Source organism: Dendropsophus ebraccatus, chromosome 10, assembly GCF_027789765.1.
Source record: "Dendropsophus ebraccatus isolate aDenEbr1 chromosome 10, aDenEbr1.pat, whole genome shotgun sequence".
NCBI lineage: Eukaryota > Metazoa > Chordata > Amphibia > Anura > Hylidae > Dendropsophus > Dendropsophus ebraccatus.
In genome coordinates, this window is record NC_091463.1 from 4,312,527 (window position 1) to 4,338,573 (window position 26,047).

The 26,047-nt window shown below is 45.6% G+C and overlaps 1 protein-coding gene across 2 annotated transcripts in view; it reads right to left on the reverse strand.

The window, feature by feature from the left end:
• Positions 1-26,047, reverse strand: part of COL5A1 (collagen type V alpha 1 chain) — a 217,881-nt gene that overhangs the window by 146,290 nt on the left and 45,544 nt on the right. For both annotated transcript variants that reach the window (XM_069986748.1, XM_069986747.1), the window contains exons 2-4: positions 18,868-19,035; positions 2,215-2,428; positions 710-872 (exon numbers count right to left, since the gene is read on the reverse strand). In XM_069986748.1, the coding sequence (XP_069842849.1) occupies positions 710-872; positions 2,215-2,428; positions 18,868-19,035 (545 nt within the window). The remainder of the gene's footprint in view (positions 1-709; positions 873-2,214; positions 2,429-18,867; positions 19,036-26,047) is intronic.

Consider the following 26,047-nt stretch of genomic DNA (forward strand, 5'->3'; position numbering starts at 1 on the left):
CAGCAATCACTATCCCGACGCGACCGATGTTCTGCTCTGACTTACACAAACCTGTCACAAATCTTTATGAAATATCATATCACTTTTATGACCATCTGAAATCTCCAATAACTCAGAGATCATCTGGGGCTCAGAGGGTAAGGAAGGCTTTCTCAGGGTCTAAGTGCATTACATAAGGATCAGGCGTTTATTCTCTGAAGGTTATAACGTTTAGGGCTACAATATAACGCTGTAGTGTGACACAGGCATCACTTGTATCCTAACACAACACAGACCTTACCAGCATGACGGCTTTTGTCTAGAAACAGCGCCACCGCTGTCCATGGCTGAGTCCTGAATTGACATTATTAAAAGGAATGGAGCAGAGCTGCAATACCACACAGAATCTGAGGAGAGGGGTGGCGCTGTTTAGAAGTAGACATGTTTTCCTAATGGCGGACGAGCCATGTAATGCTGAAACGTGAGGTGTGACGGCAGCAGTCTGTGTCCACAGTCATACATTTATAGTACATTGCTTTGCTGGCTCTGTATTCTGAACCCTCTCCAGCTCTTTGGACGCTCCTGGTACATTTTTCCAACACAAGTATGGAATAGAGATTTTCCCTCCGGTCATTCAGCCAAAATCAGCTTGTTTAATGCTCACGGTCAACAACCTGGAAAAGCCATTGGATTGGGAGGGCAGGAAAGCAGAGACGAAAGAGCAGCTCACCTGAAAGACGTCTTCATCTAAGATCCTGGTCCCGAACACAACAATGCCATTGGTGTCAACGATGGAGTGTTCATCGCGGTCCAGAAGCCTCTGCATCTTCTTCTTACAATCCAGAACCAGTGTCACCTGCTTCTTGTGGACGCTGATTGCTATCCGATGCCACCTGCAGGATGGGCACAAAGATGGCGGTCACTACCACAAAGGGGCAAACCCCACACTCTATTTCATGTCCTACAGCCAGAACTTATCTGCAGTAGGACATTATACCAGGTTATAGATCTCCCAGCACCCTTACACTTTAAGTGACTTTTTTATGTATGAATTATTAGATATCCTGCTACTTAAAGGGGTACTCTGCACCTCACACCTATGGCTGACACTAATGCTGCTCGGCTACATTTCAAAACCAACGCCAGGATGTTGGTATATTATTTGATCAAATCAATGTCACAAGACCAAATCCCAAGGGCCCCCCCAAACCCAGCAGGTGCCACCGGCAGAAAAAGCAGCCACCATGCAACACAAGTGTGAACAAGGGCTTACTGCTCACCACTGCACCAGGGGTAGAATGGGAGAAGCAGGAGGTACTTACCATGTGTGCACAGTTGCTTCCTATGTTTTAATGCAATTATATACCAACATCCTGGCGTTGGTTTTTTAATGTTGTCGAGAGGCATTAGTGTCAGCCATAGGTGCGATGTGAAGCCGCTCCTTTCTCTCGCGATGTCCGTATAGATAAACACACACACACACACACACATATATATATATATATATGTATATGTATTAGTGGTATAATGTCCTGGTATATACAGTGGTGCCTTGGATTAGGAGCATAATTCGTTCCGGGACGCTGCTTGTAATCCAAATCCACTCTTAAACCAAAGCAAATGTTCCCATAAGAAATCATAGAAATGCAGACAATTGGTTCCACACCCCAAAAATAAAGATTTATTATTCTGAATAACATTTAAAACAAATGAAACAAACATTCAGAAACAGCAGAATCTGTGATATTATAAGTTACTGTACAGTAATGGAGAGGATGGGAAACACAAGGGCGGACAGAGACTGCAGGGAGCAGGAAGGAATGAGCAGGACAGATGTGGGCACATACATGCAGCATCTCTGTCCGGGGAGAGAGGGGTTACAGCTATGGAGAGATTACCTCCACAGTCCTGTCCCCTGATGTAAGCCCCAGCCTGAAGTGGATCTGCTATGGTTTGGAAGGTGAGGGAGACTTCCTGGGTCAGAGTACAGAGCTGTAGACCCCGCTAGGAAGACCATGCCCCTCCCCCACTCCCCCTCTCACCCAGTACAAGGAGCTCTTCAACCAAAGCAATGCTCTTACACCAAGGCACTATTTTGAAAAACTGAGCTCTTATACCAAAACACTGTTAAACCAAGTTACTCTTAAACCAGGTTACCACTGTATACAGTATATTCTGGGTGTGCTGCTGTACAGTATACCCGCTCTCAGGTCTTATGTTCTCCATCTTACTCACTTGCCATCAGAGAGGTTGATGCCCCTGAACATAGGGTATTCCTCGGGGACAGGTTTTCCCAAGTGATCTTCAAACAGGAAGACGGGGGAAGGTCCGAGATCCACTCCGATCTGCTGGGTGCCTTGCTCGTTGTATATGGACATCAGGAAGGATTGGCTTTCTACATTGGATCTCACAGTAAATAAAATGGAAAAATCTTCTGGGAATGGGGAATCTGTGGGGGAAGATGTAAAGAAGTAGTCAGTGACAGTCATTCAAGGGTTATTCTGCAAATCCCTACATACCCTTCAGGGGTCATGCTGTGTCCTCTGTCTGGGGTCATGCTGTGTCCTCGGTCTGGGGTCATGCTTTGTCCTCGGTCTGGGGTCATGCTTTGTCCTCAGTCTGGGGTCATGCTGTGTCTTCGGTCTGGGGTCATGCTGTGTCCTCGGTCTGGGGTCATGCTTTGTCCTCGGTCTGGGGTCATGCTTTGTCCTCAGTCTGGGGTCATGCTGTGTCCTCTGTCTGGGGTCATGCTGTGTCCTCGGTCTGGGGTCATGCTGTGTCTTCGGTCTGGGGTCATGCTGTGTCCTCGGTCTGGGGTCATACTGTGTCCTCAGTCTGGGGTCATGCTGTGTCTTCGGTCTGGGGTCATGCTGTGTCCTCGGTCTGGGGTCATGCTGTGTCTTCGGTCTGGGGTCATGCTGTGTCCTCAGTCTGGGGTCATGCTGTGTCTTCGGTCTGGGGTCATGCTGTGTCTTCGGTCTGGGGTCATGCTGTGTCCTCTGTCTGGGGTCATGTTGTGTCCTTGGTCTCGGGTCATACTGTGTCCTCTGTCTGGGGTCATGTTGTGTCCTCAGTCTGGGGTCATGCTGTGTCCTCGGTCTGGGGTCATGCTGTGTCCTCGGTCTGGGGTCATGCTGTGTCCTCGGTCTCGGGTCATACTGTGTCCTCTGTCTGGGGTCATGCTGTGTCTTCGGTCTGGGGTCATGCTGTGTCCTCGGTCTCGGGTCATACTGTGTCCTCTGTCTGGGGTCATGTTGTGTCCTTGGTCTGGGGTCATACTGTGTCCTCGGTCTGGGGTCACACTGTGTCCTTTGTCGGGGGTCATGCTGTGTCCTTTCTGCCACAAGGACTCTCTCGTCTAATTTCAGAGTAATCATCATGTAAGGTGTATGTCCTCATCTGTAACCACACGCTGTATACTGGTCAGGTGTATGTCCTCATATATAACCACACGCTGTATACTGGTCAGGTGTATGTCCTCATCTGTAACCACACGCTGTATACTGGTCAGGTGTATGTCCTCATATATAACCACACACTGTATACTGGTCAGGTGTATGTCCTCATCTGTAACCACACGCTGTATACTGGTCAGGTGTATGTCCTCATCTGTAACCACACGCTGTATACCGGTCAGGTGTATGTCCTCATCTGTAACCACACGCTGTATACTGGTCAGGTGTATGTCCTCATATATAACCACACGCTGTATACTGGTCAGGTGTATGTCCCCATATATAACCACACGCTGTATACTGGTCAGGTGTATGTCCTTATATATAACCACATGCTGTATACTGGTCAGGTGTATGTCCTCATCTGTAACCACACGCTGTATACTGGTCAGGTGTATGTCCTCATCTGTAACCACACGCTGTATACTGGTCAGGTGTATGTCCTCATATATAACCACACGCTGTATACTGGTCAGGTGTATGTCCTCATCTGTAACCACACGCTGTATACTGGTCAGGTGTATGTCCTCATATATAACCACACGCTGTATACTGGTCAGGTGTATGTCCTCATATATAACCACACGCTGTATACTGGTAAGGTGTATGTCCTCATCTGTAACCACACGCTGTATACTGGTCAGGTGTATGTCCTCATCTGTAACCACACGCTGTATACTGGTCAGGTGTATGTCCTCATCTGTAACCACACGCTGTATACTGGTCAGGTGTATGTCCTCATCTGTAACCACACGCTGTATACTGGTCAGGTGTATGTCCTCATCTGTAACCACACGCTGTATACCGGTCAGGTGTATGTCCTCATATATAACCACACGCTGTATACTGGTCAGGTGTATGTCCCCATATATAACCACACGCTGTATACTGGTCAGGTGTATGTCCTCATATATAACCACATGCTGTATACTGGTCAGGTGTATGTCCTCATCTGTAACCACACGCTGTATACTGGTCAGGTGTATGTCCTCATCTGTAACCACACGCTGTATACTGGTCAGGTGTATGTCCTCATCTGTAACCACACGCTGTATACTGGTCAGGTGTATGTCCTCATATATAACCACACGCTGTATACTGGTCAGGTGTATGTCCTCATCTGTAACCACACGCTGTATACTGGTCAGGTGTATGTCCTCATATATAACCACACGCTGTATACTGGTCAGGTGTATGTCCTCATATATAACCACACGCTGTATACTGGTCAGGTGTATGTCCTCATCTGTAACCACACGCTGTATACTGGTCAGGTGTATGTCCTCATATATAACCACACGCTGTATACCGGTCAGGTGTATGTCCTCATATATAACCACACGCTGTATACCGGTCAGGTGTATGTCCTCATCTGTAACCACACGCTGTATACTGGTCAGGTGTATGTCCTCATATATAACCACACGCTGTATACTGGTCAGGTGTATGTCCTCATCTGTAACCACACGCTGTATACTGGTCAGGTGTATGTCCTCATATATAACCACACGCTGTATACCGGTCAGGTGTATGTCCTCATATATAACCACACGCTGTATACCGGTCAGGTGTATGTCCTCATCTGTAACCACACGCTGTATACTGGTCAGGTGTATGTCATCATCTGTAACCACACGCTGTATACTGGTCAGGTATATGTCCTCATATATAACCACACGCTGTATACTGGTCAGGTGTATGTCCTCATCTGTAACCACACGCTGTATACTGGTCAGGTGTATGTCCTCATATATAACCACACGCTGTATACTGGTCAGGTGTATGTCCTCATCTGTAACCACACGCTGTATACTGGTCAGGTGTATGTCCTCATATATAACCACACGCTGTATACCGGTCAGGTGTATGTCCTCATCTGTAACCACACGCTGTATACCGATCCACAGCAATGCTCTCTGGGTCTGTATTGACCCCCTGGTTTATGTAACCTCTGACATGTCCTCTCATTACTGAAGGAGGTGAGGCAGCGGCTACTATTCTCTCCTGAAGGGTCTCTGGTCACGTGCCTCCCCTCTCAGGGATAGCAGACATTCCAGGAGGTCACCCCTAGGGATTTCAGGTGACCGTGTTTCCCACTAAAGCCTGGACTGGAAGGTAGAATGGCTGAGAGAGTTACAGGGAAAACCCCAGTCCTTGTGTTTCACTGGCAGAGTAGACTATTACCCGCTATGGGGCACAGCAAGAAAAAATGGCAAAATAATTAGTGTATGTTCACACTGAGTAAAACAGGCGGAATTCTGCGGCGGAACTTTCCACCACAGAACCCCGCCTGTCTCAGTGTACCTTAGCCCGTCTATGGGAGAGCGCGCACTCCTCCGCAGCCGCCGATCTGCGCTCAAAGAAGTGACATATCACCTCCTCGAGCGGAGAGCGGCGGCAGCGGAGGAGCGCATGCCCTCTCATTCACTTACATCGGGACATCGCCGTATTTGCTCAGTGTGAACATACCCTTACTTGAAAAAAAAAAAAAGCAAAAATTTTACTGTGGACTCTGATGCAAGCCAAATATATATACACATATAGTTAGTGATGTCCATGCAGCCCATACTGTGTGCATACATATATTTTAAATCAGATGTTTTTTTGTATTGAAGAAGGCCATCAAATAACAAAAGCACAACGATTTGTCTCGCAGGACAACACAGAAAGAGAAAAATCAGTAGAATAAACAATAGTGCATATTGAGTATATCAATAAAAACAATATACATGGCGATCTTCAAACAACTTAGAACAAAAAAGAAAAAACATCAAGTCATACCTTACTGATAAATATATGTATTAACTAAACTACAGTCCAGTCATGTGCAGGTTCTACAAGTACAGAAAGTAATGAGGGTCTGGTCGTTCCTATAAAAATAACCGTTAATATCCAGGAAGACCCTAAAAGACAGAGAAGAACTACACTCCCTCCCATCCCTCCCAACTCCCCCTTCAATATTTCTAGCAAGACGAAAAGTTATTTAAGAACAACTGCAGCGGGTTTCTACATATCTGTAAAAGAATAGGTGTGGGCAGGCCAGGGGTGTTAAGCCAACGACCCCAAATGAGTTCAAATTTACACACACATTTACGTTTAACATACACACTCCATTCCAAGCGGATAATAGTATTCAGCCTATTTACCAATTCACATTTAGTAGGAGCCACAGTGCTCGTCCAATGATAGGCAATCGTTTTTCGGGCTTGATACAAAGTACGTTGGATACCCAGAGTGACATGTTCTGTAATATTTAAATCATCCAATATCCCCAAAAGACATTGTTTAGGAGTCAAAGGTATGTCAACCAAAAACACCTGATGTATCAGAGACACAACTTCCTTCCAGTATGACTCCAACTCCCCACAGCTCCAGAACATATGCATAATGTGCGCATCTGGTCAATGGCATCTGGGGCAATTGGAGTCAGACCGGAGACCAATTTTGTGCAGTAGAGCAGGCGTTTTATACACCCTATGTAAGAGGTACAATTGCGACAACCTCTGTGCCTCTCCCAAAGAGAGAGTAAGAGTAATTCCCAACACCGTGTCCCACTGGGAGTCATCCAATATGCCTACATCAGTTTCCCATTTATGTCTCACAGTCAGGGGCATATTACTCAGACGTGGCGCCAATAACTGCGCATAAGCCACCTAGATGGCTCCCCTAGAAAGCCCCTGTTCTCCAACTTCCTGTATCAGGCTGTGTGCAGATATGATTAGGGGCGTTCGTGCATGCTGGGCCTGCAGGGCGTGTCGCAATTGTAAATACTGGTAGAATTGTGTGGAACCATCGAACCATTTTTCCACACCTGAGAGAGGTAATGTATTCCCTTGGCTGACCATGGTGAGAAACCTTCTAATCGGAGCAGTTCCGGTAATTTAGGATTTTTCCATAACGGTGCATATATTGAAAAGCCCTGCAGGTCCAACAATACCCAAACACTCTCCCACACCTTTCTAATTAGTGTTAATGTAGGGGTCACGCTGCCAAAAGCTGTTACAGTAGCCGCTTCTACAGCGGCAATCGGTGGAGAGTAACCCGTCATCCACTCCACCAACCTACCCGACCTCCCCAAACCGTCAGTTTGGCCCCAACCTTTTAGATGCTGCAATTGTGCTGCCAGAAAATAGAGAAAGGGATTGGGGACCGCCAACCCACCAGCCTCTTTACCCCGCTGAAGAGTGTCTAATCGTATCCTCGCACTGCCTCGTTTCCAGATTAATTCCCTAAAAAGTGAGTCTATTTTCCTGAAATATAATTTTGGAATCCATATGGGTGTGTTATGTAATATATAAAGAATCTGGGGCATCGTTATCATCTTTAGGAGATTACAACGGCCCACAACCGACAGAGGAAGCCGGAGCCACGCCGCCACCTTAGCAGTGCACTTTTGTAATAATAGCGTTAAGTTTTCCTTGACATAATCCTGTACTTTAGGAGTTACAATTATCCCTAAATACTTAAATTTCTCAACCACCTGAAGTGGTACAGATGGCAGCTGAAGAGGAGGAGAGGAAGGAGCAAGCGGAAGAATGACCGATTTATGTCAGTTGATATTGAGTCCAGATTTGGTCCCAAAATCGCGGATAATACTCATAATGGGTGTAATAAAGTGATGAATATCAGCTGTATAAAGAAGCATATCATCCGCATATAGGGACACTCTCTCCTCTCCCCCTCCGCAGGGAAATCCCTTTATCAGGGCAGAATGTCTAAGTAAGGACGCTAGCGGTTCAATAGCAATAGCAAAGAGCGGAGGGGACAGGTGTGCATACATATACTGTATCTCACTAGTGATGTTTGTGCAGCCCTTGCTGTGTCTATACTATAAATACACATCATTATTGGTGTCAGTGTGGCCCATGCTGTGTGTATACTGTATATATATTATTAGTGATGTCCGTGCAGCCCATACTGTGTATACTGTGTGTGTGTGTGTGTATATATATATATATATATATATATATATATATATATGTGTGTGTGTGTGTATGTATATATATATATATATATATAAATATATATATATATATATGTATGTAATTATTGATGGCTTTGAAGCCCTTGCTGTGTCTATAATACACTCACCGGCCACTTTATTAGGTACACCATGCTAGTAACGGGTTGGACCCCCTTTTGCCTTCAGAACTGCCCCAATTCTTGGTGGCATAGATACAACAAGGTGCTGGAAGCTTCCTCAGAGATTTTGGTCCATATTGACATGATGACATCACACAGTTGCCGCAGATTTGTCGGCTGCACATCCATGATGCGAATCTCCCGTTCCACCACATCCCAAAGATGCTCTATTGGATTGAGATCTGGTGACTGTGGAGGCCATTGGAGTACAGTGACCTCATTGTCATGTTCAAGAAACCAGTCTGAGATGATTCTAGCTTTATGACATGGCGCATTATCCTGCTGAAAGTAGCCATCAGATGTTGGGTCCATTGTGGTCATAAAGGGATGGACATGGTCAGCAACAATACTCAGGTAGGCTGTGGCGTTGCAACGATGCTCAATTGGTACCAAGGGGCCCAAAGAGTGCCAAGAAAATATTCCCCACACCATGACACCACCACCACCAGCCTGAACCGTTGATACAAGGTAGGATGGATCCATGCTTTCATGTTGTTGACGCCAAATTCTGACCCTACCATCCGAATGTCGCAGCAGAAATCGAGACTCATCAGACCAGGCAACGTTTTTCCAATCTTCTACTGTCCAATTTCGATGAGCTTGTGCAAATTGTAGCCTCAGTTTCCTGTTCTTAGCTGAGCGGAGTGGCCCCCGGTGTGGTCTTCTGCTGCTGTAGCCCATCTGCCTCAGAGTTGGCCGTACTGTGCGATCAGAGATGCTCTTCTGCCTACCTTGGGTGTAACGGTTGGCTATTTGAGTCACTGTTGCCTTTCTATCAGCTCGAACCAGTCTGCCCATTCTCCTCTGACCTCTGGCATCAACAAGGCATTTCCGCCCACAGAACTGCCGCTCACTGGATGTTTTTTCTTTTTCGGACCATTCTCTGTAAACCCTAGAGATGGTTGTGCGTGAAAATCCCAGTAGATGAGCAGTTTCTGAAATACTCAGACCAGCCCTTCTGGCACCAACAACCATGCCACGTTCAAAGGCACTCAAATCACCTTTCTTCCCCATACTGATGCTCGGTTTGAACTGCAGGAGATTGTCTTGACCATGTCTACATGCCTAAATGCACTGAGTTGCCGCCATATGATTGGCTGATTAGAAATTAAGTGGTAACGTGCAGTTGGACAGGTGTACCTAATAAAGTGGCCGGTGAGTGTATATATAAATCATTAGTGATTTCTGTGCAGCCCCTGCTGTGTGTATTCAGTTTATATTTTCTGTATACTGTATATATATCTATCATTAGTGATGTCTGTGCATCCCTTGCTGTGTGTACATGCATATACACATTTGTCAGCAGTGGTATCCATTTTATTGTTAGGTGTATAACACGGCTCTTACATGCAGGTTATACCCTCTGTGAGTATAAGGTTTGTATTCCTGTGTAAATCATCTGATTCTGCGGCTGGGAGGAATGTTCTCCTATATCCCTCATGTTCAGGAACTTCCAGCAGATGTGATTAGTAATAAATACCATGCAGGCAATGTACTGGGAGGATTTATATGGAAAGGCCTCCACTGGGGTTATCCCAAGTTCACGGGGCTGAGCTGTTGTGGCCTTTGGAAGAGGTGGAGGCTTTACATTGTCTCTGTCACTGATACCGGCTGTACATTGTCTCTGTCACTGATACCGGCTGTATATTGTCTCTGTCACTGATACCGGCTGTATATTGTCTCTGTCACTGATACCGGCTGTATATTGTCTCTGTCACTGATACCGGCTGTATATTGTCTCTGTCACTGATACCGGCTGTACATTGCATGTCACTGATACCGGCTGTACATTGCCTCTGTCACTGATACCGGCTGTACATTGCCTGTCACTGATACCGGCTGTATATTGTCTCTGTCACTGATACCGGCTGTACATTGCCTCTGTCACTGATACCAGCTGTACATTGCCTCTGTCACTAATATCTGCTATACATTTTCAATGGAATCGGCTGTACATTGCCTCTGTCACTGATATCAGCTGTACATTGGCTCTGTCACTGATATGGGCTGTACATTGGCTCTGTCACTGATACCGGCTGTACATTGCCTCTGTCATTGATACCAGCTGTACATTGTCTCTGTCACTGATACCGGCTGTACCATGTGTCTGTCACTGATACGGGCTGTACATTGCCTCTGTCACTGATACCGGCTGTACATTGTCTCTGTCACTGATATCGGCTGTACATTGCCTCTGTCACTGATATGGGCTTTACATTGCCTCTGTCACTGATATGGGCTTTACATTGTCAATGCAATCGGCTGTACATTGCTTCTGTCACTGATATCGGCTGTACTTTGCCTCTGTCACTGATGTTGGCTGTAAGTTGTCACTGATATGGGCTGTACATTGCTTCTGTCACTGATATTGGCTGTACATTGTCACTGATATTGGCTGTACATTGCCTCTGTCACTGATATTGGCTGTACATTGTCACTGATATCGGCTGTACATTGCCTCTGTCACTGATATTGGCTGTACATTGTCACTGATATCGGCTGTACATTGCCTCTGTCACTGATATTGGCTGTACATTGTCACTGATATCGGCTGTACATTGCCTCTGTCACTGATATTGGCTGTACATTGTCACTGATATTGGCTGTACATTGCCTCTGTCACTGATATGGGCTGTACATTGCCTCTGTCACTGATATGGGCTGTACATTGCCTCTGTCACTGATACCGGCTGTACATTGCCTCTGTCACTGATACCTGTTGTATATTGTCTCTGTCACTGATACCGGCTGTACATTGCCTCTGTCACTGATATCGGCTGTACATTGTCTGTCACTGATACCGGCTGTACATTGCCTGTCACTGATACCGGCTGTACATTGTCTCTGTCACTGATACTGGCTGTACATTGCCTCTATCACTGATACCGGCTGTACATTGCCTCTGTCACTGATATCGGCTGTACATTGCCTCTGGCACTGATACCGGCTGTACATTGCCTCTGTCACTGATACCGGCTGTACATTGCCTCTGTCACTGATACCAGCTGTACATTGCCTCTGTCACTAATATCTGCTATACATTTTCAATGGAATCGGCTGTACATTGCCTCTGTCACTAATATCAGCTGTACATTGTCTCTGTCACTGATATGGGCTGTACATTGTCTCTGTCACTGATACCGGCTGTACATTGCCTCTGTCACTGATATCAGCTGTACATTGTCTCTGTCACTGATATCGGCTGTATATTGCCTCTGTCACTGATATCGGCTGTACATTGCCTCTGTCACTGATATGGGCTGTACATTGCCTCTGTCACTGATACCGGCTGTACATTGCCTCTGTCACTGACACCGGCTGTACATTGTCACTGATATTGGCTGTTTATTGCCTCTGTCACTGATATGGGCTGCACATTGCCTCTGTCACTGATGGGGCTGTACATTGTCTCTGTCACTGATATGGGCTGTACATTGTCTCTGTCACTGATATGGGCTGTACATTGCCTCTGTCACTGATATCGGCTGTATATTGCCTCTGTCACTGATATGGGCTGTACATTGCCTCTGTCACTGATATTGGCTGTACATTGTCTGTCACTGATATCGGCTGTACATTGCCTCTGTCACTGATATCGGCTGTACATTGCCTCTGTCACTGATATCGGCTGTACATTGCCTCTGTCACTGATATCGGCTGTACATTGTCTCTGTCACTGATATGGGCTGTACATTGCCTCTGTCACTGATATGGGCTTTACATTGCCTCTGTCACTGATATCTGCTATACATTGTCAATGCAATCGGCTGTACATTGCTTCTGTCACTGATATCGGCTGTACTTTGCCTCTGTCTCTGATATCGGCTGTACATTGCCTCTGTCACTGATGTTGGCTGTAAGTTGTCACTGATATGGGCTGTACATTGCCTCTGTCACTGATATTGGCTGTACATTGTCTGTCACTGATATCGGCTGTACATTGCCTCTGTCACTGATATGGGCTGTACATTGTCTCTGTCACTGATATGGGCTGTACATTGCCTCTGTCACTAATATGGGCTTTACATTGCCTCTGTCACTGATATCTGCTATACATTGTCAATGCAATCGGCTGTACATTGTCTGTCACTGATATCGGCTGTACATTGCTTCTGTCACTGATACCGGCTGTACATTGCCTCTGTCTCTGATATCGGCTGTACATTGCCTCTGTCACTGATGTTGGCTGTAAGTTGTCACTGATATCGGCTGTACTTTGCTTCTGTCACTGATATGGGCTGTACTTTGCCTCTGTCTCTGATATCGGCTGTACATTGCCTCTGTCACTGATACCGGCTGTACATTGCCTCTGTCTCTGATATCGGCTGTACATTGCCTCTGTCACTGATATTGGCTGTAAGTTGTCACTGATACCGGCTGTACATTGCTTCTGTCACTGATATCGGCTGTACATTGCTTCTGTCACTGATATCGGCTGTACATTGCCTTTTAGAGGTAACTTTGCTGTAAGCTAACACTAAAACCCTTACAGAGCTTGTAAATATGATCAAGCAAAGATCAGGCAAAATATAATCTCCATCATAATGTGGAGGACCCAATCGTAAAAAACTTTATTAGGGTTCTTTCCCCTTGTCAATACAGAGCAGGGTAGAAGAGAGGGTGTGATGTGGATCTAAAGGGGTTAATGTGTCTCCTTGCGGACACCCCTTAAGCTGGTATAGTGAGTCTTATAGGCCATGCAACATTCCTTAAAAGAAAAAGGAGGGGAAGTGGCCTCCTCCAGAGGGGACAGCGCTCTAGGGCCAATCTTTCAAAGCTTTGTATTAGTGAGGGGCAAGAACCCTGAAACAGCTCCTACAGATGGGGGATCCCTCTTTTGGAGAAGATTCTGGCTTTGTGAATAGGAAATAGTTTTTTAACATCTAGAAAAGAATGAACTTGCATGAAATGACTCTGTACAGAACTTCTGACCTATTTAGATTGTTCAAGGCCGGACACACTGACTAAGGCAAAAGGTGATGATAACATTGCTTTCACCATGACTGCCGGCATATATTGTCCTGTGCCTTATGCCACTCTATGTCCTTAGAAGAATAAAAACTTCCATCATTATTATTATTAGTAGTAGTTTAACATCCATTGTTATTATTATTATTATTATTATTAACAAGTTACACTACTACTAACAATGGATGTTATACTACTAATAATAATAACAATAGATACTACACTACTACTAATAACAATGGATGATATACTACTACTACTACTAACAACAATGGATGTTATACTACTACTAATAACAATGGATGATATACTACTACTACTACTACTTATAACAATGGATGTTATACTACTACTAATAACAATGGATGTTATACTACTACTAATAACAATGGATGTTATACTACTAATAACAATGGATGTTATACTACTACTACTACTACTAACAATGGATGTTATACTACTTCTAAAAACAATGGATGTTATACTACTAATATCAATGGATGTTATACTACTACTACTACTACTAACAATGGATGTTATACTACTACTAATAACAATGGATGTTATACTACTACTAATAACAATGGATGTTATACTACTACTAATAACAATGGATATTATACTACTACTAATAACAATGGATGTTATACTACTACTAATAACAATGGATATTATACTACTACTAATAGCAATGGATGTTATACTGCTACTACTAACAACAATGGATGGAACAACAACAATAATAACAACATCCACTGTTGTTATTATTATTATTATTATTATTAGTAGTAGTAGTAGTAGTAGTATTACATCCATCGTTAGTAGTAGTATAAGATCCATTGTTATTAGTAGTAGTATAAGATCTATTGTTATTAGTAGTAGTATAACATCCATTGTTATTAGTAGTATAACATCCATTGTTATTAGTAGTAGTATAACATCCATTGTTATTAGTAGTATAACATCTATTATTATTATTATTATTATATCCATTGTTATTATTATTAGTAGTAGTAGTAGTAGTAGTATAACATCCATTGTTATTAGTAGTATAACATCCATTGTTATTAGTAGTAGTAGTATAACATCCATTGTTATTAGTAGTATAACATCTATTGTTATTAGTAGTATAACATCCATTGTTATTAGTAGTAGTAGTATAACATCCATTGTTATTAGTAGTAGTAGTATAACATCCATTGTTATTAGTAGTATAACATCTATTATTATTATTATTATTATTATTATTATATCCATTGTTATTATTATTATTATTATTAGTAGTAGTATAACATCCATTGTTATTATTATTAGTGTAACACCCATTGTTAGTATAATTATTATACCCTCTATTGTTATTGGTAGTATAACACCCATTGTTATCATTATTATTAGTAGTATATCCATTGTTATTATTATACCCTCTATTGTTATTAGTAGTTTAACACCCATTGCTATTATTATTAGTAATACAGTCATGGCCAAAAGTTTTGAGAAAGATACAAATATTAATTTTTACAAAATCTACTGCTTCCGTTTTTAAAATGGCAATTTGCATATACTCCAGAATGTTATACAGAGGGATCAGCATAACAACAATTACTTGCAAAGTCAATATTTGCCTACAAAATAACTTTCTCCCCCAAAACACATTTCAGCATCATTGCAGCCCTGCCTTACAAGGACCAGCTAACATTGTTTCAGTGATTGCTCCATTAACACAGGTGTGGGTGTTGATGAGGACAGGGCTGGAGATCAATCTGTCATGATTAAGGGTCCATTTACACAGAAAGATTATCTGACAGATTATCTGCCAAAGATTTGAAGCCAAAGCCAGGAACAGACTATAAACAGAGATCAGGTCATAAAGGAAAGCCTGAGATTTATCCTCTTTTCAAATCCATTCCTGGCTTTGGCTTCAAATCTTTGGCCGATAATCTGTCAGATAATCTTTCTGTGTAAATGGACCCTTATGGCGCGTTTACACAGAGAGATTTATCTGACAGCTTTTTGAAGCCAAAGCCAGGAACAGACTATAAACAGGGTGCAGGTCATAAAGGAAAGACTGAGATTCCCTGTCTTTTCAAGTCCATTCCTGACTTTGGCTTCCAAAATTGGTCAGATAAATCTGCCTGTGTAAACGCACAATTAGTAAGAATGACACCACTGGACACTTTAAAAGGAGGCTGGTGCTTGGCATCATTGTTTCTCTTCTGTTAACCATGGTTATCTCTAAAGAAACACGTGCAGTCATCATTGCACTGCACAAAAATGGCCTAACAGAGAAGAGTATCGCAGCTAGAAAGATTGCACCTCAGTCAACAATCTATCGCATCATCAAGAACTTCAAGGAGAGAGGTTCCATTGTTGCCAAAAAGGCTCCAGGGCTCCCAAGAAAGACCAGCAAGCGCCAGGACCATCTCTTAAAAGTGTTTCAGCTGCGGGATGGGGCTACCAGCAGTGCAGAGCTTGCTCAGGAATGGCAGCAGGCAGGTGTGAGGGCATCTGCACTGGGCACTGTGAGTCTGCGGAGACTCTTGGAGCAAGGCCTGGTCTCAAGGAGGGCAGCAAAGAAGCCACTTCTGTCTAGAAAAAACATCAGGGACAGACTGATATTCTGTAAAAAGGTCCAGGGAGTGGACTGCTGAGGACTGGGGGAAAGGTGCAGGGAGTGGACTGCTGAGGACTGGGGTTAAGTCATTTTCTCTGATAAATCCCCTTTGCGATTGTTTGGGACATCTGGAAAACAGCTTATTGGGAGAAGACGAGGTGAGCGCTACCACCAGTCTTGTCTCATGACAACTATAACCGGCATCCTGAAACCATTCATGTGTGGGGTTTGCTTCTCAGCCAAGGGAATCGGCTCTCTCACAGTCTTACCTAAAACACAGCCATGAATAAAGAATGGGACCAGAATGTCCTCCAATAGCAACTTCTCCCAACTGTCCAAGAGCAGTTTGGCCATCAACAATGCCTTTTCCAGCATGATGGAGCACCTTGCCATAAAGCAAAGGTGATAACTAAATGGCTCAGGGAACAAAACATAGAGATTTTGGGTCCATGGCCTGGAAACTCCCCAGATCTTAATCCCATTGAGAACTTGTGGCCAATCATCAAGAGACGGGTGGAAAAACAAAAACCAACAAATTCTGACAAAATGCAAGCATTGATTGTGCAAGAATGGACGGCTATCAGTCAGGATTTGGTCCAGAAGTTGTATGAGAGCATCCGGGGAGAATTACTAAGGTCCTGAAGAAGAAGGCGAAACACTGCAAATACTGACTTGCTGCAGTAACTCATCTACCTGTCAGTATAAGCTTCTGTTACTCATAATATGATTGCAATTATATTTCTGTATGTAATAAAAACATCTGACAAACACACAGAAAACCAGAGGGCAGCAGATCATGGGAAAATAGAAGATTTGTTAGTATTATTATTATACCATCCATTGTTAGTATTATTATTATACCCCCCCATTATTAGTATTATTATTATTATACCATTCATTGTTAGTATTATTATTATACCCTCCATTGTCAGTATTATTATTATACCCCCCCCCATTGTCAGTATTATTATACCCTCCATTGTTAGTATTATTATTATACCCTCCATTGTTAGTATTATTATTATACCCTCCATTGTTAGTATTATTATTATACCCTCCCATTGTTAGTATTATTATTATACCCTCCATTGTTAGTATTATTATTATACCCTCCCATTGTTAGTATTATTATTATACCCTCCATTGTTAGTATTATTATTATACCCTCCATTGTCAGTATTATTATTATCCCCCCCCCATTGTCAGTATTATTATTATACCCCCCCCCCCATTGTTAGTATTATTATTATACCCTCCATTGTTAGTATTATTATTATACCCTCCATTGTTAGTATTATTATTATACCCTTCACTGGGCAGATAACTTCTCATTACAGTACAGAGATATCTTGTGTTATGAGACACTTGTCTTATTTTAGGAAATTAGTAACTTTTCATCTCTAATGCAGAGAACAGAGACTTGTTCATTTTGGCTTATTGTGCGATTATAATGGAGCTTCTGGGCCGATATCAGAGACTATAAGCCACAGCCGGCCTCCGGGGACTCCCGATGGTAGGGATCACATACTGGGTAAAAGGCGGCTTCCAGGAGTGAACGTCCCTCCCCATTATGGGGGGACACCTGTTTTATTATTGAAATGAACTTCTCTAAAGTGGAAATGCAGGATGAGCGGACATAATGCAGAAAAGGGTATGCATCCATTACAGAGAGAAAACTGCTTTTAGCCAATGGAGTTGAATTAGGGGTTATGTCGTGGACAGCTCTGCTAACAGGAGGTCAGCACTTTACTGGAGACGTACACGGTAGATAGAGGAGTAATTATCAGCCGCATATACCTGACAAAGAGCATCAGAGGATAGCAAACTATAGGTGGGCAATGGGGCAAGACCCCCAACCTGCGTCTCTCAGGACCACAGCTGATTTGCATACGTTGTTCCCATGAAGCATTGCCTGCAAGACTCTGTACCCAGCTGTAGAATCCCCCACAACACTATGGGGGAGATTTATCAAACTGGGGTAAAGTAGAATTGTCTTAGTCGCCCCTAGCAACCAATCAATTTCCTGAAGAATCTGCGAAGAATGAAAGGTGGAATCTGATTGGTTGCTAGGGGCAACTGAGACAATTCTACTTTACCCCAGTTTGATAAATCTCCCAATATATATATATATATGTATCTATCTGTCATGTTCAACACATTCTCGGGAGGGGTATACTGTACACCTCTCGCTGATGTGTATACACAAGAACATTCCTGGTGTGACAGTGTTGATGGTTGACTGAGTAGAACACACAACGCTAGTATAAACAGTCATAGTAAGAGCCCTGATTATATCTGGTGACTTCTGACATCACTGCGGTAGAATGCAGAAGCTGTCACAGAGCTGGAGGAGACAGACCAGGGGTAAGAATCCCCCCTCACCTCCTGCAAACATCAAATCCTGATGGAAGAACTGGTGCTTGCAGGGTGAACACTGATACCCCCTTCCTTCAGTACCTCTCAGGCCCTGCAGAGCTGCGCTCCTTGTTTATACAGAGATGGGGAACCTTCAGCCCTCCAACTAAAGGGAAAATTCCCATCACACCTGGACAGCCTTTAGCTCTCGATGGCATGATGGGAATGGCATTAGCTGGAGGACCGAAGGTTTCCCATCCCTGGATTATTGGCTAGCACAGACGATATGGCATTCAGATGCCAATGATCAATAAGACTCACACCATGAAGTCCCAGCCTGGCACTTGTAGGTCTTACCTGGGAATAACTGCTTGGTAGGGGCGCTGAGCTGTGCATTTTTGGACACCCTGTACGCCACATCTGGTCCCTTTGATGATTTTCTTTTCAAACAAAACCCCGTCGTCTTCGTGACTCCATCAGGTAAATTGTGAAAATCTAAAACCTTAAGAACATCTGCTGGTTCACCTGTGAGAGAGGAAGAAAGATTTAGAGGTCACAAGTCATATCCATTTAGTCCCATATGGAATTCATAGACATACAATCTGCTCAGACTCTATGAAAAGGTTTTATGAGGCTGCTGGCGCCAGGGATCATCATGAGGGTGAGTTATGCAAAGGTCTCGGCTATTGTTTCTGAAGGCCACCGAGTGTCTAAATGGGAGTCACCACCTCATTCTATCTATATCCCCCATAAAGGAAACCTGCCACCCAGGCATCGCCTATAGCATTGCTGCTTTCTTACACAGTTGGCCTCATAAAGTCACTAACACTGACAGATCGGTCAGCTGCACCTAGCCAAGGCGGTAGCGTCCTGTAACCACACTGGCTGTAACATCCAATCCAGGGACCCGTGCAGAATCCATACATAACAGCACAATTACACCAGAGCGGCGGCAGATCAAACCAGAGGGGCGGCAGATCACACCAGGGGAGTGGCAGATCACACCAGGGGAGCGGTAGATCACACCAGAGGGGCGGCAGATCACACCAGGGGAGCGGCAGATCACACCAGGGGAGCGACAGATCACACCAGGGGAGCGGCAGATCACACCAGGGAGGGGCAGATCAAACCAGAGGGGCAGCAGATCACACCAGGGAGCGGCAGATCAAACCAGAGGGGCAGCAGATCACACCAGGGAGCAGCAGATCACACCAGGGAGGGGCAGATCAAACCAGAGGGGCGGCAGATCACACCAGGGGAGCGGCAGATCACACCAGAGGGGCGGCAGATCACACCAGAGGGGCGGCGGATCACACCAGGGGAGCGGCAGATCACACCAGGGGAGTGGCAGATGACACCAGGGGAGCGGCAGATGACACCAGGGGGGCGGCGGATCACACCAGGGGGGCGGCGGATCACACCAGAGGAGCGGTGGATCACACCAGAGGAGCGGCGGATCACACCAGGGGGGCGGCGGATCACACCAGAGGGGAGGCGGATCACACCAGAGGGGCGGCGGATCACACCAGAGGGGCGGCGATCACACCAGAGGGGCAGCGGATCACACCAGAGAGGCGGCGATCACACCAGAGGGGCGGCGGATCACACCAGAGGGGCAGCGGATCACACCAGAGGGGCGGCGGATCACACCAGAGGGGCGGCAGATCACACCAGGGGAGTGGCAGATCACACCAGAGGGGCGGCAGATCAAACCAGAGGGGCGGCAGATCACACCAGAGGGGCGGCGGATCACACCAGAGGGGCGGCGATCACACCAGAGGGGTAGCGGATCACACCAGGGGGGCTGTGACTGCACTGATGAGTGTTTGGCGTCCGTGCCGACATGGATTTTACCAGCCAATTTTGTTGATGGTTACACGCAGAATAAAGACAGTGCACATGAAAGGGTGAGTGCCCTCAATCTTTTCTTTTACTTGTTAACTTACATAAGCATTACAGTCTCCAGATATCAGGATGCTTCCTTACCCCTCCCTATTTCTAGACTCCAAATCCACTGAAGAATAAAGGTACCACTGCAGGGTAAGCGCCTATTAAGTGTTATATTACACCCCAGTGCCGGGTATAAAATATACAGTGCTCAGTAGTAGCCTATAATATCCTCCATCCTGCTGCACCTTCTATCTTATATCTCCCCCAGTGTGGGAATTAATGAACACCTCTGCGCTACAGAGATATAGGGGAGCAGGATCTCCTCCTCTGAGGGTGCACTATAGAGATATAGGAGAGCAGGATCTCCTCTCTTCTGAGGATGTGCTATAGAGATACAGGGGAGCAGGATCTCCTCTCTTCTGAGGGTGCGCTACAGAGATATAGGGGAGCAGGATCTCCTCCTCTGAGGGTGCACTATAGAGATATAGGGGAGCAGGATCTCCTCTCTCCTGAGGGTGTGCTATAGAGATATAAGGGAGCAGGATCTCCTCTCTTCTGTGTGCTATAGAGATATAGGGGAGCAGGATATCCTCTCTTCTGTGTGTGCTATAGAGATATAGGGGAGCAGGATCTCCTCTTCTGAGGGTGTGCTATAGAGATATAGGGGAGCAGGATATCCTCTCTCCTGAGGGTGTGCTATAGAGATATAGGGGAGCAGGATCTCCTCTTCTGAGGGTTTGTTATAGAGATATAGGGGAGCAGGATCTCCTCTTCTGAGGGTGTGCTATAGAGATATAGGGGAGCAGGATCTCCTCTCTTCTGAGGGTGTGCTATAGAGATATAGGGGAGCAGGATCTCCTCTTCTGAGGGTGTGCTATAGAGATATAGGGGAGCAGGATTTCCTCTCTCCTGAGGGTGTGCTATAGAGATATAGGGGAGCAGGATCTCCTCTCTTCTGAGGGTGTGCTATAGAGATATAGGGGAGCAGGATCTCCTCTCTTCTGTGTGTGCTATAGAGATATAGGGGAGCAGGATCTCCTCTCTTCGGAGGGTGTGCTATAGAGATATAGGGGACCAGGATCTCCTCTCTTCTGAGGGTGTGCTATAGAGATATAGGGGAGCAGGATCTCCTCTCCTGAGGGTGTGCTATAGAGATATAGGGGAGCAGGATCTCCTCTCCTGAGGGTGTGCTATAGAGATATAGGGGACCAGGATCTCCTCTCTTCTGAGGGTGTGCTATAGAGATATAGGGGAGCAGGATGCTCTCCTCTGAGGGTGTGCTATAGAGATATAGGGGAGCAGGATCTCCTCTTCTGAGGGTGTGCTATAGAGATATAGGGGGGCAGGATCTCCTCCTCTGAGGGTGTGCTATAGAGATATAGGGGAGCAGGATCTCCTCCTCTGAGGGTGTGCAATAGAGATATAGGGGGCAGGATCTCCTCTCTCCTGAGGGTGTGCTATAGAGATATAGGGGAGCAGGATCTCCTCCTCTGAGGGTGTGCTATAGAGATATAGGGGGTCAGGATCCTCTCTTCTGAGGGTGTGCTATAGAGATATAGGGGGTATGATCTCCTCTCTCCTGAGGGTGTGTTATAGAGATATAGGGGAGCAGGATCTCCTCTTCTGAGGGTGTGTTATAGAGATATAGAGGAGCAGGATCTCCTGAGGGTGTGCTATAGAGATATAGGGGGGCAGGATCTCCTCCTCTGAGGGTGTGCTATAGAGATATAGGGGAGCAGGATCTCCTGAGGGTGTGCTATAGAGATATAGGGGGGCAGGATCTCCTCCTCTGAGGGTGTGCTATAGAGATATAGGGGAGCAGGATTTCCTCTCTTCTGAGGGTGTGCTATAGAGATATAGGGGGACAGGATCTCCTCCTCCTCTGAGGGTGTGCTAGAGATATAGGGGAGCAGGATCTCCTCCTCTGAGGGTGTGCTATAGAGATATAGGGGAGCAGGATCTCCTCTCTTCTGAGGGTGTGATATAGAGATATAGGGGAGCAGGATCTCCTCTCTTCTGAGGGTGTACTATAGAGATATAGGGGAGCAGGATCTCCTCTCTTCTGAGGGTGTGCTATAGAGATATAGGGGAGCAGGATCTCCTCTTCTGAGGGTGTGCTATAGAGATATAGGGGAGCAGGATCTCCTCTTCTGAGGGTGTGCTATAGAGATATAGGGGAGCAGGATCTCCTCTCTTCTGAGGGTGTGCTATAGAGATATAGAAGAGCAGGATCTCCTCCTCTGAGGGTGTGCTATAGAGATATAGGGGAGCAGGATCTCCTCCTCTGAGGGTGTGCTATAGAGATATAGGGGAGCAGGATCTCCTCTCTTCTGAGGGTGTGCTATAGAGATATAGGGGAGCAGGGACCTCTCTTCTGAGGGTGTACTATAGAGATATAGGGGGGCAGGATCTCTTCTTCTGTGTGTGCAGTGTATGGAGACAGCATAGCAGATCGTCTACACCCACTAGATCAGGGATAACTGAACACTAGGGATGGAGCCTGAAGAGGGAAACACTGGTGAACAATGGTCATAAATAGTGCTGCGTATCCTGAAAAGCTGTAACTACATGTTTGCTTTGAACATTATAAGAACCTAATTCACCAGAAAGCGGCTTTAAAGGAGACCTGTCACCCCCCGTGCCGGGGTCACAGGCTCCCGACCCCCCGTTACAGCCCCCTATACTCACCTGATCCCGCCGGGTCCCGCTTTTGGATTCGGTCGGGTCACAGAGATATCAGCTCCCGAAGCCCGGCGCGCGCGCTGACAGGAGAGTCCGACGCTCAGAGAATGAATGGGGAGTACGATGAGTCATTCTCTATGGGCATCGGACTCTCCTGTCAGCGCGCGCGCCGGGCTTCGGGAGCTGATAGCTCTGTGACCCGACCGGATCAGGAAGTGGGACCCGGCGGGATCAGGTGAGTATAGGGGGCTGTAACGGGGGGTCGGGAGCCTGTCACCCCGGAACGGGGGGTGACAGGTCCTCTTTAATGATTTTAGCTGGAGACAATGAGTTGTGAAGCACCGGGGAGATGCAATGTTGTCTCTAAACGCATGAGAAGTTAAATCTCCAAGTATAACCGAGTCGCCTGCTATTCTGCTGCCTATGGTGCCATCAGGTAATACCCCTATTCCATGGAACGATTATCGTTCATAAACTCGCTCCAACGACCGCTCGTTAACGATCACTAAACGATTTTTTTTAGCGAACGATAACACATAACGTGAAGGATATATGTAGTGTAACGATTATTTTGCGGTTGATACATGGTCGTTTAAAACGTTCGCCGGGGTGATCATGACCATACGACACACCTACTTCTTTTAAACCTTTTTACGAACGACTGAAAGATTTCTAATTTTACGAACCGATTAGCGAATTATCTTTCAAAGACCAATGACTTTTTTTCGACATGCTGAAAACCAATTTTGAACGACAGTATAACGATTTCGCCTTTGTCGTTCGCTCGTTAACGAGCGGTCGCTGGAGCGAGTTTATAAACAATAATCGTTCCGTGGAATAGGGCCTTAAGTCTCTTCCTTGCCCTCCTGTGAAGGACATGGAGTGCTGGATATGAGGCCTGTGAGTGATGCGCTCCCCCGGCCGGCGTCTCTGGGAGGCTGACTACATACTGTACAGAACCCTGCAGAAATGTCAGCTCAGAAACAGAGAATTAATACATCTCTGGCACTAAAAAGCTTCCTGTGACATCCCCCATTTGTTACATTCCATGGTGCGGAACAATAAGGCAGATTAGCACATCCATCACCCGGACACAATATATTACAGCAAGAAACATCCCTCTTAATTATCTGTAAAATAACAGCATGTCACATCCAATATCACCAACTTTATTCTGATATCCTGCATGTGTGGGATATACCATGCTAACCGTATTACCTGCAGGAAATGGGATCAGCCGAAGGACGTTCCCTAGAGGTCAGGGGTAGTATGTTCCCTATACTCCTGTACTGTAAAGGTCAGGGGTAGATGATGCCACTGTGCAGTATGTCCCCTATACTCCTGTACTGTAAAGGTCAGGGGTAGATGATGCCACTGTGCAGTATGTCCCCTATACTCCTGTACTGTAGAGGTTAGAGGTCAGGAGTAGGTGATGTCACTGTGCAGTATGTCCCCTATACTCCTGTATTGTAGAGGTTAGAGGTCAGGAGTAGGTGATGTCACTGTGCAGTATGTCCCCTATACTCCTGTACTGTAGAGGTTAAAGGTCAGGAGTAGGTGATGTCACTGTGCAGTATGTCCCCTATACTCCTGTACTGTAGAGGTTAGAGGTCAGGAGTAGGTGATGTCACTGTGCAGTATGTCCCCTATACTCCTGTACTGTAGAGGTTAGAGGTCAGGAGTAGGTGATGTCACTGTGCAGTATGTCCCCTATACTCCTGTACTGTAGAGGTTAGAGGTCAGGAGTAGGTGATGTCACTGTGCAGTATGTCCCCTATACTCCTGTACTGTAGAGGTTAGAGGTAGGTGATGTCACTGTGTAGTATGTATGTCCCCTATACTCCTGTACTGTATAGGTTAGAGGTCAGAAGTAGGTGATGTTACTGTGCAGTATGTCCCCTATACTCCTGTACTGCGGAGGTCAGAGGTCAGGGGTAGGTGATGTCACTGTGCAGTATGTCCCTTATACTCCTGTACTGTAGAGGTCAGGGGTAGGTGATGTCACTGTGCAGTATGTCCCCTATACTCCTGTACTGTAGAGGTCAGAGGTAGGTGATGTCACTGTGCAGTATGTCCCCTATACTCCTGTACTGTATAGGTTAGAGGTCAGGAGTAGGTGACGTCACTGTGCAGTATGTCCCCTATACTCCTGTACTGTAGAGGTCAGAGGTAGGTGATGTCACTGTGCAGTATGTCCCCTATACTCCTGTACTGTAGAGGTCAGAGGTAGGTGATGTCACTGTGCAGTATGTCCCCTATACTCCTGTACTGTATAGGTTAGAGGTCAGAAGTAGGTGATGTTACTGTGCAGTATGTCCCCTATACTCCTGTACTGCGGAGGTCAGAGGTCAGGGGTGGGTGATGTCACTGTGCAGTATGTCTCCTATATTCCTGTACTGTAGAGGTCAGGGGTAGGTGATGTCACTGTGCAGTATGTCCCCTATACTCCTGTACTATAGAGGTCAGGTCAGAGGTCAGGGGTAGATTATATCACTGTGCAGTATGCCCCCTATACTCCTATACTGTGGAGGCCAGAGGTCAGGAGTAGGTGATGTCACTGTGCAGTATGTCCTCTATACTCCTGTACTGTAGAGGTCAGGGGTGGGTGATGTCACTGTGCAGTATGTCCCCTATACTCCTGTACTATAGAGGTCAGGTCAGAGGTAGATGATATCACTGTGCAGTATGCCCCCTATACTGTGGAGGTCAGAGGTCAGGAGTAGGTGATGTCCCTGTACAGTATGTCCCCTATACTCCTGTACCATAGAGGTCATTCGTAGGTGATGTCACTGTGCAGTATGTCCCCTATACTCCTGTACTGTATAGGTTAGAGGTAGGTGATGTCACTGTGCAGTATGTCCCCTGTACTCCTGTACTGTATAGGTTAGAGGTCAGGGGTAGGTGATTTCACTGTGCAGTATGTCCCCTATACTCCGGTACTTTAGAGGTCAGAGGTCAGGGGTAG